The following is a 15,580-nucleotide window of genomic DNA, read 5'->3' as shown; positions in this document are numbered from 1 at the left end:
TAACTTGAAACCAAACAGAGTTAAACTTAAAATCACGTCCTCAATCCCGACCTCCATTAAAAACAGTGAAAAAAAAACAAGAAGGGTAAATATTACATCAAATGAAAATATCGAATAAAAGGTCCCCAAATCTGTTCAAATTTAAATGAAGAATCATAAAGGTTACTTCTAATTTTCTCCAAATTCAAACATAAAATCGTCTGAGAAAACCAAAAAAAGGTAGTTGGAGCATTAAGCTCTTTCCAATGTTGTAAAATACATCTTTTCGCCATTAAAGTAAGAAATGCAATCATTCAACGGGCTGAAGGGGAAAGATTACTAGAAATTTTAGATAGTCCAAAGATAGCAGTAATAGGGTGAGGAGAGATATCTATATTTAATACCTTAGAAATAATATTGAAAATATCTCTCCAAAAAGTTTCCAAAGCAGGGCAAGACCAAAACATATGAGTTAAAGAGGCTATCTGCCCCGAACATCTATCACAGAAAGGATTAATATGCGAGTAAAAACGCGCTAACTTATCTTTGGACATATGTGCTCTATGAACCACTTTAAATTGAATTAGGGAATGTTTAGCACAAATAGAGGAAGTATTAACTAATTGTAAAATCTGCCCCCAGTCATCCACAGAAATGGTAAGCCCCAATTCCTGTTCCCAATCTACCCTAATCTTATCAAATGGAGCTTTCCTAAGTTTCATAATAATATTATAAATCATAGCCGATGCACCTTTCTGACATGGATTAAGGTTAATTATCGAATCTAAAATATATGTAGGAGGAAGCATTGGAAAGGAAGAAAGTATAGTACTTAGGACATTTCTAACTTGTAAATATCTAAAAAAATGTATTCTTGATAAGTTATATTTATTAGATAATTGTTCAAAAGACATAAGGGAACCATCTAAAAATAAATCCAAAAACCGTAAAATACCCTTAGTCTTCCAAGTTTGAAAAGCGCGATCCGTAAAAGAGGGAGGAAAAAATATGTTACCTAAAATAGGAGTCGCTAACCTGAATTGATTAAGATCAAAAAATTTTCTGAATTGAAACCAAATGCGCAAAGCATATTTAACTATCGGGTTAGAGACCTGCTTAAGACGTTTCGAATCAAAAGGGAGAGAGGAGCCTAAAATAGAACCAAGTGTATAACCCTGAACCGATTGTAATTCCAATGCTACCCATTTAGGAATAGATAGTATGTCCTGGTCAAGTAACCAAAATTTCATATGTCGAATATTAATAGCCCAATAATAGAATCTGAAGTTAGGTAATGCTAAACCTCCATCTCTCTTAGCTTTCTGTAAATGTATTTTACCCAGTCTCGGATTCTTATTCTGCCAAATAAATGAAGAAATTTTAGAGTCAACTTTATCAAAAAAAGATTTTGGAACGAAAATTGGTAATGCCTGAAACACATATAAAAATTTTGGCAAAAAAAACATCTTAACCGCATTAATACGACCAATCAAAGTTAAATATAAAGGAAACCATTTAGATGAAAGTTGAGTAATATGGTCTATTAATGGTAAAAAGTTAGTCTTAAATAAATCTTTGTATTTACAAGTAATTTTAATCCCAAGATATGAAAAGTAATTATTAATCAATTTAAATGGAAATTTATAATATAAGGGAAGATGTTTATTAATCGGAAAAAGTTCACTCTTACTAAGATTTAATTTATAACCTGAGAAAAGACCAAATTGTGCTAATAACTCTAAAACAGCAGGAATGGATCTTTCAGGATTAGAAATATATAAAAGTAAATCATCAGCATAGAGTGATAATTTATGGGACTTTAATCCCTGAGTTATCCCAGTAATATTTGAAGATTCTCGAATAGCAATTGCAAGAGGTTCTAATGCAATATCAAATAATAGGGGACTAAGAGGACAGCCTTGTCGAGTACCACGAAAAAGAGGAAAAAAAGGTGAGTTTAAAGAGTTAGTACGAACCGAGGCTACAGGGGAGTGATATAACAGTTTAATCCAGGATATAAATCTCAAGCTAAAATTAAACATTTCAAGCACCTTAAATAAATAAGGCCATTCTACTCTATCAAAAGCTTTCTCGGCATCTAAAGAAATAACACACTCAGGAACATTTTGTGAGGGAGTATAAACGATATTTAACAATGTACGAATATTATAAAAAGAGTAACGACCTTTAATAAAACCCGTTTGGTCCTCCGAAATAATAGAAGGAAGTACTTTTTCTAGTCTATTTGCTAATAACTTAGAAAAAACTTTAGAATCAACATTTAATAAAGATATTGGTCTATAAGATGCACATTGAGCAGGGTCTTTATCCTTCTTTAGTATTAGAGAAATTGATGCTCTATTAAAAGATTCAGGAAGTTTACCAAGTTTCAAAGAAGCCTCAAAAACCCTACCGAGCCAAGGAATCAATAAAGAAGCAAAACATTTATAAAATTCAACGGTAAACCCATCAGGGCCAGGAGCTTTCCCCAGATTCATAGAAAAAATAACATTCTTAATCTCATCCATTGTAATGGAAGTATCTAATAAGGAAGACATATCCTGTGAAATCTGAGGGAAGTCTAACTTATCTAAAAAATCATTCATATATTTAGAATCTCGAGGAGACTCTGATTGATATAAAGAAGAATAAAAATCACAAAAGGTTTGATTAATCCCCACATGATCCAGTATCAATCGATCATTTTGGTTATAAATCTGATTGATTTGAGATTTAACATAATTAGATTTCAATTGATTAGCCAGCAGCTTGCCAATTTTGTCACTGTGAACATAAAAGTCACTTCTTGTTTTCTTTAATTGGTTTACAATCGAGGACGAGAGTAGTAAACTGTGTTCCATTTGAAGTTCAGTTCTTTGTTTATATAACTCCTCAGAAGGAGCCATAACATATTTCTTATCAATTTCTTTAATCTTGTCCACAATTACCATCTCCTCCTGCTTCTGTTTCTTCCTCAGAGCAACAGAATACGAAATAATCTGACCCCGAATATAGGCTTTAAAAGTGTCCCAAAGAGTGTTAACCGAAATATCTTCTGTATGGTTAATTGTAAAAAAAAGCTCAATCTGTTCATTCATAAAATTAACAAAGTCCGAGTCCTGAAGCAACAGCGAATTAAAACGCCATTGTCTATTATTCGGTATATTGGCCATAATTTTAATAGAGAGCTTAAGTGGAGCATGATCCGAAATGGTTATAGAATCATAATCACATTTAATCACTGAAGGAATAAGACGAGAATCAATGAAAAAATAATCAATTCTTGAATAGGAATAATGAACATGTGAAAAGAAGGAAAAATCTTTTTCCTGAGGATGCAGAAAACGCCAAATGTCCGTCGACCCAGAATCAGAAAGGAAAAAATTAATCAAATTTGCAGATTTATTAGGTAAAGTCCGTAAAGGAGCCGAACGGTCCAAAGCTGGAGACAAACAGGTATTAAGATCTCCGCCCCAGATCAATGAAAACTCGTTCAAATTCGGAAACTGATCGAACAATGATTTATAAAATTCCGGACAATCCATATTAGGAGCATAAACATTAACCAAAACTACTTTTTTATTAAATAGTAAACCACTAACCAATAAAAATCTACCATTCGGATCAGAAATAATATCCTGTTGTATAAAAGTAACTGAGGAATCTATAAAAATAGAGACGCCTCGAATCTTAGCATTGGAGTTCGAATGAAATTGTTGTCCCTTCCAGAATTTGAAAAAACGTAGTCTGTCCCCCCTCCGTACATGGGTCTCTTGTAAAAATAAAATTTGTGTTTTAAGTCTCCGGAGCACTTTAAAAACTTTTTTCCTTTTAATAGGATGATTAAGACCATTAGTATTCCAGGAGACAAAATTAATAATAGACTCCATAAATCCTAAAGTCAACCCACAACAAGGAGGATTGACGATAGGCGCGACCCACAAACCCGGAGAGGAAACAGAACATACAAAAGATACCGGGAAAAAGGACGCAACCAGTACTTCAATAATGTATATAGCCCAAAGAGAAACAAACTAAAACGTGAAGCCCCTCCCACCACCTCCCACCCCAAGACCCCAAGGCAAAATCTAAAGCAGACCCGCCAGAAAGAAGCAAGCGCTAAAACTACCCCCGTGACTTCCGGTATACGCTCCCTAAAAAAAAAGGTATAAATATGAAAAAGGATCAGCTAATTATAAAACAGTAAAAAAGTAAAAAAAAAAGGTAGCTCAATTAAAATACACACAGAACAGAACAAAAGCCGGAAAATATATATTAAAAAAAAACCACAATAAACCTCAAACCCATGAATAGACACAGCAACAAGAAACAATAAGATTATTGACATAAAGTGGTTATAAAAAGCAAAACAGAATAAAATTTTAAAAAAACTACAAAATTTAAGGCCACACAGGAAATACATAAGATGACAAAAGGGAAGTAACCACCCAGAATCCCCTGGGGAAAGAAAGAAATGACGCAGTTAAAAAGAAAGTTTAGCAACCATATTAAGAAATCAAAAGTAAACTTTTCTGCCCAAATAGGGCACGAAAAAGTTAAAACCAACCAATTCACAGCCTCCGATCAACGGAGATAATTAAAAAAAAGCAATTAAGATGTTGAAGATGAAAGTTGATCCAGATAACTCTGGGCATCCGATGGAGAATCAAAAAAACGAAGGGCTCCATCTGACATGCGAATCCTTAGACGTGCAGGGTACAGCAGCGCTGGTCTTAAATCCATCTTATAGAATTCCGACATCACGGATCTGTAACGAACCCGTTGGTCCCAGATTGGTTTACTGAAATCTTCCACGAATCGGAACTTAAGATCCAAAAAATCAATGAAACCTTTAGATCGAGCGAATCAAAACAGTCTCTCCTTGTCTTGAAAATAATGAAAACGTAAAATAACATGCCTAGGTCTATCTGACCTAGACGAATATGATGGGATTCTGTGAACACGATCCAGAAGCGGTGGTTGGTCAGGAAATACAGTAGGGAATGCATCTTTTAAAAGTTGAGAAAAATATTTCATGGGATTGTTGGATTCCACGGCTTCCCTTACCCCGATCATTCGTAAATTCTGCCGTCGCATTCTAGATTCCAAGTCAGAGTTTTTAAAAGTCAAAAAGTCAAGTTTCTTCTTCATTACATTAATTGTTTCTTCGATTTTCCCCATCTTAAGCTCACTTTGTTGCGCGAATTTTTGAAGATCAGATATAGCCGACTGATGTTCCGCAATACATGTTTGCATCTTATCAATTAAATCGGCAATTTTCTGGAAATTAGTTGAGATTTCCGTATGAATCAGGTCTTTAACAGAGCCTGCAATTTCCGTACGAATCATCTCCCTAACAGAGGTTGAAATTTCCCTCTGAATTAACTCCGATATCGCTTTCAAAGTCACCGGTGATTCAGTCGGGGGGAGATCCGTAGCTTTCGGTTTAACCGGAGGTTTACCATCCTTGCCGTTTTTCCCGTTCTTAGACATAGCAGATCTAAGTATCATCCAGTTGTCGGAGAATTCAGTTTAATTCAAAGTATTGTAAGAATTGATGCCTTAATGGTTAATTAAAGTATAGCTGACCATAGAGAAAAAAAACTCAGAGGTAATGGAGCGAGTCAAGAACGCGACTTCACTCCATGAGCGCTACCAGAAGTCCCTCTACCAGCAACTCAACCTGTAAGTTAATTTTGGACCTCTGTTTTCTCAATTTCCTCCACGTTTAGCAAATAGTCTTTGCCTCTATTCCTTCTGCCAAAATGCATGACCATACACTTCCCAACACTGTATTCCCTCTGCCACTTCTTTGCCCATTCTTCTAATCTAAGTCCTTCTGCAGACTCCCTGCGTCCTAAACACCACCTGTCACTTCACCTATCCTCATATCTTCCACAAAGCCATCAATTCCGTCATGCAAATCATTGACATGTAGCATGAGAAGAAGTGGTCCCAACACCGACCCCTTCAGAATCATTGTGGGGAGGGGAGGGGACAGTGAGGAGGGAGCACCATGCCATACGGGTGCAATGAGGTGAGAGTGAGACACTGCAGGATGGGTGGGGAGGACGGAGCACTGTGTGACGGAGGGGGCGTTGAGCAGCGAGCACTGTGCTGCGGAGAGGGTAATGAGGAAGCAGCACAATGTTGTGGACAGGGTAGTGAGGAGGGAGCACCGTGTTGTGTACAGCTTTGAACTTTGAACTTGCCAAGGTCCAACATTCCTGTGCACTTGTCCTGGTCCCGGTTCTCATGTTCCCATTTGCACAGCTGGTTCAGTTTCCCATGATACCTTGAAACTTACGGGTTCACTGAAATGTGACCGTGTAACATCTTATAAAAAGATTTAGGAAAAGATTAGCTTTATTGGCCACATGCATGTTGAAATATGGAAACAGTGTGAAATGGATCGTTTGCATGGAGGGTATGCTGGGGCAGCCCACTGGTGTCACCGTGTTTTGGGCACCAACATAGCATGTCCACAGTTTACTAACCATAACTCATACGGCTTTGAAATATGAGAGGAGACCAGTGGACCAGGAGAAGATCCACATGGGCCACAGGGAAAACGTATAAGCTCCTTCAGGCAATGCCAGGAATTGAACCCCAATCTTACAGATGGTGCTGTAAAGTGTTAAGCTAACTACTATACCACTGTGCTGGACCAAAAAGTGAATTAAGTGTGCATTGGAATAATAACTAAATAACATTACAAAAACTCTTATTCCAGCACCACCAAGGTCCTGGGTAAACCCAAATGAAGGGTTTGAACCTGAAATGCCGATTGCCCAATTCTCTCCATAGACATAAATCAAGTGGACGGCCAGAGACTTTTTCTCAGGGTGGAGAAGCTAATACAAGGGGGTATAATTTTAAGGGAAGTATAGGGGGGGATGTCAGAAGTGCATTTTTTATAGAGAGTGGTGTGTGTGTGCGAAACGCTGTGCCGGAAGTGGTGATAGAGGGAGATACATTGGAGACATTTAAGAGACTCTTGTAAAGGCACATGGACAGTATAAAAACAGAGAGCTGTGTAGGAGGGAAGGGTTAGATTGATCTTGGAATGAGTTAAAGGTTTGGCACAACGTCATGGGCTGAAGAGGCGACACTGTGCTGTGGTGTTCTATGTTCTATATTCTAAATTGTCACTTGAGAAAGACCCAGAATAAATAGAGAGAGGAAAGGAGTGTGCTTGATTATAGATTGCTTGTGGGAGCAACTGGCAGTGTTGTACAGTGAGAGGTGTTGGACAAGAATGCCAGTAACAATGGTAGAAGTAACAGCACAAGAAGGAGAATATTTGTGCAGGATTATGCACGTTGTCACCAAAGGTTATTCTGATTGAAATCCACAATGACATACTATGCCCTATGCTCTAAACTGCCTGACCTGCTGAGTTCCAACAATACTTTGTGTATTCCACCCATATTTTAACCATGCCAGATTAACAGAGTTGTTCTGGTTGCAGGATTGTAGGAGTGTCCATCAGTCCTCCGTGCTGGGAGATTTACCAGAGCTTTGTCTTTGGCTAAACTGGGGCCAAAGGTGGGAAAGAAGGAAGGTATTTGTTGGACTGGGAAGAAGATTCCTGATTTATGTCACTCACAAGACTGCTACTAGGATATTTAAAAAAATATTTCTGGAAGTCTGTTTGGGTATTCCTTTAATTTCCCAAAGCGTAAAAACCTTAGTCAAACATAAACACTAACTGACCATTTAAATATTTGGTTGACAACTTCATTATAATATTTAATTGAAGAGCAGAACTTAAAGTGAGTCGGTAAAGATGGGTTTAAGAATTTAAAAAATTTTTGGACCATAAGACATAGGAGCATAACTAGGTGATTTGGCCATCAAGTCTGCTCTACCATGCCACCATGGCTGATTTATTCTCCCTCTCAACTCCATTCTCCTACCTTCTCCCTGTGACCTTTGATGCCTTTACCATTGGAGAACCTACCAATCTCGACTTTAACTATACGCGATGACTTGGCCTCCACAACTGTCTGTGGCAATGAATTTCACAGATTCACCACCTTCTGGCTAAATAAAAGGGGCATCCTTCTATTCTGAGGCTGTGCCCTTTGGTCCTAGCCTGTCCCATTACTGAAAACATCTCCACATCCACTCTCTCTAGGCCTTTCAGTGTTCTGCAGGTTTCAGTGAGATCCCCCTCATCCATCGAGACTGCAGTGAGTGCAGGCTCAGGGGTATCAAAAGCTCCTCATACGTTAATACTTTCAGTCCCAGGATCATACTCTTGAACCTTCTCTGGGCCTTGTCCAATGCCAGCATTTCCTTTATTAGAGATGGGGCCCCAAACTATTCACAATACTCCAAATGTGGTTTGACCATTGCCTTATAAAGCCTCAGCATTATATCCTTGCTTTTATATTCTAATGATTTTGAAATGAATGCTAACCTTGCGTTTGCCTTCCTGCTACTGACTCATCCTACAAATTAACCTTTAGGGAATCCTGCCCGAGGACTCCCAAGTCCCTTTGCACCTCTGATTTTTGAATCCTCTCTCCATTTACAAAATAATCTTTGCTTTTAATTTTTCTATCATAATGTATGACCATACACTTCCCTTTGCCATATTCCATCTGCCACTTCTTTACTCATTTTCCTAATCTGTCCGAGTCCTACAAACTTCCTGCTTCTTCACCACCATACGACTTTCCACCTTTCTTTGTGTCATCTGCAATCTTGTCCTCCCATTCCATCATCCATTTCATTAACATATAATGTGAAAAGTAGTAGATCCAACCAATGACCCCTGTGGAATGCCACTAGTCGCTGGCAGCCAACCAGTAAAGGCCCACTTTATTTCTACTCTTTCCTTCTGCCTGTCAGCCTATCTTCTGTCCATGCTGGTACCTTTCCTGTAAAATGTTGGGCTTTGATTTGTTTAGTAGACTCATGTGGCACCTTGGTTAAAGCCTTTTAAAAGTCTGAGTGAACAAAGTTCAAAGTAAACGTATTATCAATATGTGTGTGTATGTATGTGTGTGTGTGTGTATATATATATAAAATATGCTACCATATAAAACTCTGAGATTCATTTTCCTGCGGGCATACTTAAGGAATCCATAGTAGGATCAATGAACGACAGCACCAACTTGGGCATTTAACCACTGTGCAAAAGATAGCGAACTGTGCAAATGCAAAAAGAAAGAAACAATAGTAATTTATAAGTAAGCAATAAATACCGAGAACATGAGATGAAAAGTTCTTGAAAGTGAGTCCATTGGCTGTGGGAACATTTCAATGATGGGACAAATGAAGTTGAGTAAAGTTATCCCCTTTGGTTCAAGAGCTTGATGGTTGAGGAGTAGTAACTGCTCCTGAATCTGGTGGTGTGAGTCCTACGGCTCCTATACCTTCTTCCTGATGGCAGCAGCGAGAAGAGACCAAGGCCTGGGTGGTAGGGATCCCTGATGATAGATACTGCTTTCCTGCTTCATGTAGATGTGCAGAATGGTGGGAGGGCATCCATTGACTTTCCTTTGTCTATCCTGTTTGTAACTTCCTTAAAGAAATCTAACAGATTTGTCAGGTAAAATTTCCCCTTAATATCCTCACTGAGCTCAAAACCCATCTGATTGCTTTGTAGTTAAAATTGCCCCAATCGTCCTTCTTTTGCCATCGTTGCCAAGTGATAATGCGATCCTTGGATTATATTGCAGTAGCCTTAAACTTGGATCTGCTTGTTAAGTGGGGAGGCAGAAGTCATCAGGCAAAACTGTGACCAGGAGGCCGCTGTTTTGTACCGTGGAGGGCATTCTGACTGGTTGCATCACCACCTGGTATGGAGGGGACACTGCAGAGCATCGGCAAAAGCTGCAGGGATTTGAAAACTCAGCCTGCTCCCATCATTGGCACAAGCCTCTCCACAAACAAGGACATCTTTAAAAAAGCAATTCCTTCAGAAAGCAGCATCCATCATTCAGGATCCTCACCGTCCAGGAAATGCCTCTTCTCATTGCCAGCATCAGGGAGGAGGTACAGGAGCCTAAAGACACACACTCAGCATATTAGGAATAACTTCTTCCCCTCTGCCATCAGATTTCTGAATGGATCATGAACACTACCTCACTTTTTTCACTACTCTATTTAAAATATGTTTCTTATTGTAATTTATAGTAATTTCTTAAGTATGGCACTGTGCAGGTGCTGCAAAATAACATATTTCATGATATGCTGTATGTCAGTGATAATCAACCTGGTTCTGATTTCAGTATCATTAATTGCCAGGCTGAAGATGGCACTTGGGTGGTGCAGTAGCAATCTCAGTGATAATGTTCACAGGGATTTATCTGGACAGGGCTGTTTTAAACTTTAACACGAGGAAATCTGCAGATGCTGGACCAGTAACTTTTATGTGTGTTGTTTTAAACTTGCCACTTTTGCCAGTTATCGAGGAAGTTCAGATCCAGTTAATATGAGTCATACAGCAATTTATGAATGGTTATGTGTCAAAATCATTTGAAATCACAATAAGACTAGGCTGAGCAGCCTATGGTATCCCGGACAAAAGGAAGAATGCATGGCACTTATTTCAACTCTATCTCCCATTATCATGTCTGAGAATAGTTGGGATAAAAAGAAGATTGACCATTCTAAAATGTTACATTGTAAGATTTTGTTGAGGAAGGAGCATGTTTTGGCTTCTGAATTATATGGTTTGATGTACAGTAAAAATCCTTTAATCTCACATGTTCACGGCCTCAGAGGTGCCAGACTAGGTGATCTTCCAGACTATCAGATGCTATTTAATTTATAACCCAATACAATTTTAATTAACATTTCAGTGAATCCAGCATGTTTCAAAGGAGTGCAGCCAATGGAACCAGATGAGCTCGAAGGGAGTCCTTGGCAGGTAGTCTGGGTGCGCCAGGCCCAAGCCTCAGCAAATGATTGGAGAGCACAGGACAGGGGCATGCCTTCACCGTTCGAGAGAACAACACAAGCACCACCAACAAAACAAGTCGCTTTCCTCGCTCCCACTCACATACACAGGCAGGCTTCCAACCCAACGGCAGGCTGCCTCTGGGCCTCCATCCTCCGTTGCTCTTGTAAACTCACAGACATTGGGCCTCCAATTTCCCCAGTACACTTGCCACTGTTCCCGTCTCCCTAACTCTCCACCCCATCTCCTCTATTTGGTTCTATGTTTCACATTTCCTATGCAGCCCTCCATTGTGTCCACTAATCACCTCCCAGCCTCCATCACTATTTCCGCTCTTACCTCCTCCATCTGCTTATCATGCTCCTCACCTGGATCTTGTGCCCTCTCCATATCTTGTGCCACTCCTTCCCCCACCCCTCCCCCCCCTCCCATTCTTAATACTGGCTCCCTTCCCCTCCTATTACCTGCTTATCATCTCCCTCTGGTGCCCCTCCTCTTTCCTTTCAGGGAAGTATATGGTGACATATATGTACTTTGATAATATATTTACTTTGAACGTAAGGCATAGGACCACAGAAGATATCAAAGCAGAATGGCCCATCAAGTCTGCTCCACCATTCCATCATGGCTGATTTATTATCCCCCTCAAATCCATTATCTCTGTAACCTGATGACCTTACTAATTAAGAACCTGTCAACCTCAACTTTAGCTATACCTAATGACTTAGACTCAACAGTCACCCGTGGCAATGTATTCCCCAGATTCACCACCATCTACCTAAAAAAAATTACCTTCACATCTCTGTTCTAAAGAGACATCATTCTATTCTGAGGTGGTACCTTCATGTCCTAGACTCTGCTTCTGCAGGAAACATCCTCTCCGTGTCCACTCTGTGTAAGCCTTCGTAAGTTTCATTAAGAACCCGCCCCTCATTCGTCTAAACTCCAGCGAGTACAGGTCCCGAGCCATCAAAAGCAACTCATACATTCACCTTTTTATTCTCACGATCATTCTCGTGAACTTCCTCTGGACCTACCAATGTCAACATATCCTTTCTTAGATAAGGAGCCCAAAACTGCTCCCAAATTAGGCAAGTACAGTCTGACCAATGCCTTAGAAAACCTCAGCAAGCTTTATACGTACATCATTAATCCTCTGGCTTACTGACATAGTTATAATTGGGGAAATATTTGGAGATGAGATTGCAGAATGTGATAGATTACCATCCTGTCGAATTTGATAAAATGCTCTCACAATTTTGAGCTCTTTGAACTTTTCTGAATACATCGTCCTGGGACAGTGTTAGTAATAAGCAACAAAATTTAAATTGTCTCCCATATGTCAGATGGTGGCTGTGGAGAGGAATGGGGATTGGCGGCTAAAGTATTACGTATTGGAAGCTCTGCGGATTTAGCTGATTAAATTCCATCAGCATGTTCTTCAGAGATCATCCCAGGCACTGCTAACCTCTGCTTAAGCTGTGTCCGTGGGGACAGAGAGTACATTCTGTATCAAACAAACATAAAGTCTACCAATGTGGATTTTGCTGTACCTTAGTGATATGTTTTCACTTGGCTGAGCAAATAAAGCTACTTCTTGGAAGATTAAGCCAAAATATTGCAGTGATTTTAATCCTTTTTACATAGGTTAAGAAGACAGCAGACAAGCTCACTGTTTGGGATAAAGCGAAGCTCGGTGTATAGCCCTGATGACTCTGCAGAAGCAATTAGTGAGGAAGATGAGCTGGAACTCGAAGTGAAATAAGATGACAGTTCGTGTGTAACCTCTGTGAAAGCCGGAAAACTGGTAAAAGATCGAAAGTAAATAGCTCCTCTCCTGGGTCAAATATCACACAAACAACATCTGTCAAGAGAGGGAAAAAAATGAAATGGCAAGACTTTTGGGATGAATTAAATCAAAGCTCTTAGATCCTTTAGAGATTTACTCTTCAGCAGAATGAAATAATAATTGTTCAAAACATTGAGTGCTAATAAAAAAGCTGTATACATCACTGGTGTATGAAATATGGCAATATATTTTGAATTATAAAATCATATACTTTTGTATTCATAGATACTAGAGTTGTACAGTTACCTTGATGCTGAATAACATGTAAATTCTAATGTCGGAGAACCAAAGGGATATATTTGGGCTTCTGCTCAACAGAAATAATCAGAGTTACAATTTGCAATTTAAAGAGAAAAAAAATGTTTATTTTTGTTCCTGCTAGTTTGTTATTGGAAGCAAGTATTTTTCAAGGGAGGGAGTATAAAATATTAGGGGTGGGTGGAAAGTAGTGAAACGTGATTGGAGACTGATATAAGGTCATGCTCAGGGAAAAAATAAATGGTATGTTTCCAAGTCAAGTTGTTGCTGGGTTCCCTTCGGCATCAGGCTCTGTTGTGAGACCGTGACTAAAAATGTTCTCTGTGAGGTATCATGCATATAAACCTACTTCCAACTCACTCTTGTTGCATCCCCAGTCAACTGTGTCACCTCTCCATTTGCTATTACTGGTTTTTATGAACCATGTGCTCATAGAGCAACATTGTTTTCCCAGTTGTCACAAGGAGTACCCTCCGGAATCTAAAATGCTTCCTCTTTCCCTCTTTAACATTGCATAGGTAAAAGGCATAGATCAAATGGATAGCCAAAGACATTTTCCCAAGGCAGAATGGCTAATACCAGGGGTCATAATTTTAAGGTGATTGGAGGAGAGTACAGAGTGGTGTCTGAGATAAGTTTTTTGCACAGAGAGTGGAAAGTGTCATGGGTGTTGGTAGAGGCAGATAATAGGAACATTTTAAAAAACTTTTAGCTAGGCACATGAATGATAGAAAAATGCGGGGCTATGTAGGAGGGAAGGGTTAGATCAGGGGTCCCCAACCTTTCTAATGCCTTGGAACCTTAGCATTAACCAAAGGGTTAGATTGATCTTAGAGTAGGTTAAAATGTCGACACAACATTGTGGGCTGAAGGGCCTGTACTGTTCTATTCTGTCACAGTTGTCACAAGGAATACCCTCTGGTCTCTAGAATACTCTCTGTTTCTGGTGTGCACACCTATTTAACATTGGGACCTTACCATTTTGCACTTGCATAGTTATTAAATTCTGTTGTCAATGCAAGATCAAGATTTCATTACCAAGGTAGAATTAGCTTCCTCATTATTAAGCCTTTTCTGCATTACTGATCTTGTAGCTCTATTTGTTGTTTCTTATTATGCATGTCAGAGCATTTAGAACATAGAACAATACTGCAGAGTACAGGCCCTTTGGCCCACATTGTTGTGCTGACCTAACCTACTCTAAGCCATTCCTCCTACGTAGCCGTCCATTTTTCTTTCATTCATGTGCCTATCTGTTAAATATTCTTAAAGTATCAGCAGCTACCACCACCCCAGACAGCACATTCCACACACTCACCACTCTCTGTGTATAAAACAACCCTGCATCTGCATCTCGCCGATACTTCCCTCCAATCACCTTAAATTTATGCCCCCTTGTATTAGCCACTTACACCTACAAGTATCTAGAAGTACCTACATCTGCAAGTACCTCTTTGGGTGTGTACATTCGGGTCTGCTTGATGTTGTACCATGTATTCAGAGGGTGAGAAGATATATAGTAGTCTATAACTATACAACATGAGAACAGATTTGGGCCATTCAGTTTATCGAGTCTGCTCCGCCATTGCATCATGGCTGATTTATTATCCCTCTCTACCTCATTCTCCTGCCTTCTCCCCAAAACCTTTGACACCCTTATTAATCAAGAACTTATCAACCTTATCTTTAAATATACCCACTGGCTTGGCCTCCACATCCGTCTGTGGCAATGAATTCCACAGATTCATGACCCTTCAGCAAAAAAAAAATCCTCTTCATCTTCTAAAGGGATGTCTTTCTATTCTGAAGCTATGCTCTCTTGTCCTAGACTCTCCCCATTCTAGGAAACATCCTTTCCATGTCCACTCTATCTAGGCCTTTCAATATTTGATAGGTTTCAATGAGGTCGTCCATCTCTTCTAAACGGCAGTGAGTACAGGCCCAGAGCCATCAGGAATGAACAGCAATGGCGCCGGCAGCTTAGTCAGGTGCTGCTTGGCCTGCATCGGTCCAGAAGCCAGGTCTTTGGACTCTGTCTGAGGAGACCTACTTTCACTGTGTCTAATGGAGGTATTATCACTGTTCTACCTCACACTGGAAGCTGAGCCACACAGACACAGCCATGGTTCTCAAAGTCACCACAGAATTCAAGTATTTTGTGACTGAATCTTTTCAAAATGTTCATTCCTTTATTTAGGGGTACAGTGTGGAACAGGCCCCTCTGACTCAACAACCCTCCTATTTAACACTACCCTAATCACAGGACAATTAATCTACCAACCTGTACGTCTTTGGGCTGTGGGAGGAAACCAGACCACCCGGAGGAAACCCATGCGGTTCATGGGGAGAACGTACAGACTATTTACAGACAGCAGTGGAATGCAGTTCCAAACTCCAGAAGTCACCGAGCTAAAATTGCTTCACCTCTGTGGCAGCAACTGTTAACGGTGGTGTTTACGCTAAATCAATGTAATTATCAAAAGCTAACAAAATCCCCATGTCATATTCCATCACTGTGCATGTAGTGCTGAACCTCAGAAGCAAAACAATGCAGCTGGATGGTGAATCTGCATGGTGCC

General features: G+C 39.6%; 1 protein-coding gene across 7 annotated transcripts in view; it reads left to right on the top strand.

The window, feature by feature from the left end:
* The window catches only part of LOC134350204 (coiled-coil domain-containing protein 102A-like), a 657,542-nt gene that overhangs the window by 496,181 nt on the left and 145,781 nt on the right, over nucleotides 1–15,580 (top strand). For 3 of the 7 annotated variants that reach the window (XM_063055211.1, XM_063055202.1, XM_063055194.1), the window contains exon 9: nucleotides 12,542–13,150. The exons of the other annotated variants lie outside the window; for them this stretch is intronic. In XM_063055211.1, the coding sequence (XP_062911281.1) occupies nucleotides 12,542–12,659 (118 nt within the window). In that variant the 3' untranslated portion in view covers nucleotides 12,660–13,150. Of the gene's footprint in view, nucleotides 1–12,541; nucleotides 13,151–15,580 lie in introns of those variants that run through there. 7 annotated transcript variants of the gene reach the window in all.

Source organism: Mobula hypostoma, chromosome 1, assembly GCF_963921235.1.
Source record: "Mobula hypostoma chromosome 1, sMobHyp1.1, whole genome shotgun sequence".
In the NCBI taxonomy this organism is placed as follows: Eukaryota; Metazoa; Chordata; class Chondrichthyes; order Myliobatiformes; family Myliobatidae; genus Mobula; species Mobula hypostoma.
This window is presented reverse-complemented; position numbering and strand designations above follow the sequence as displayed.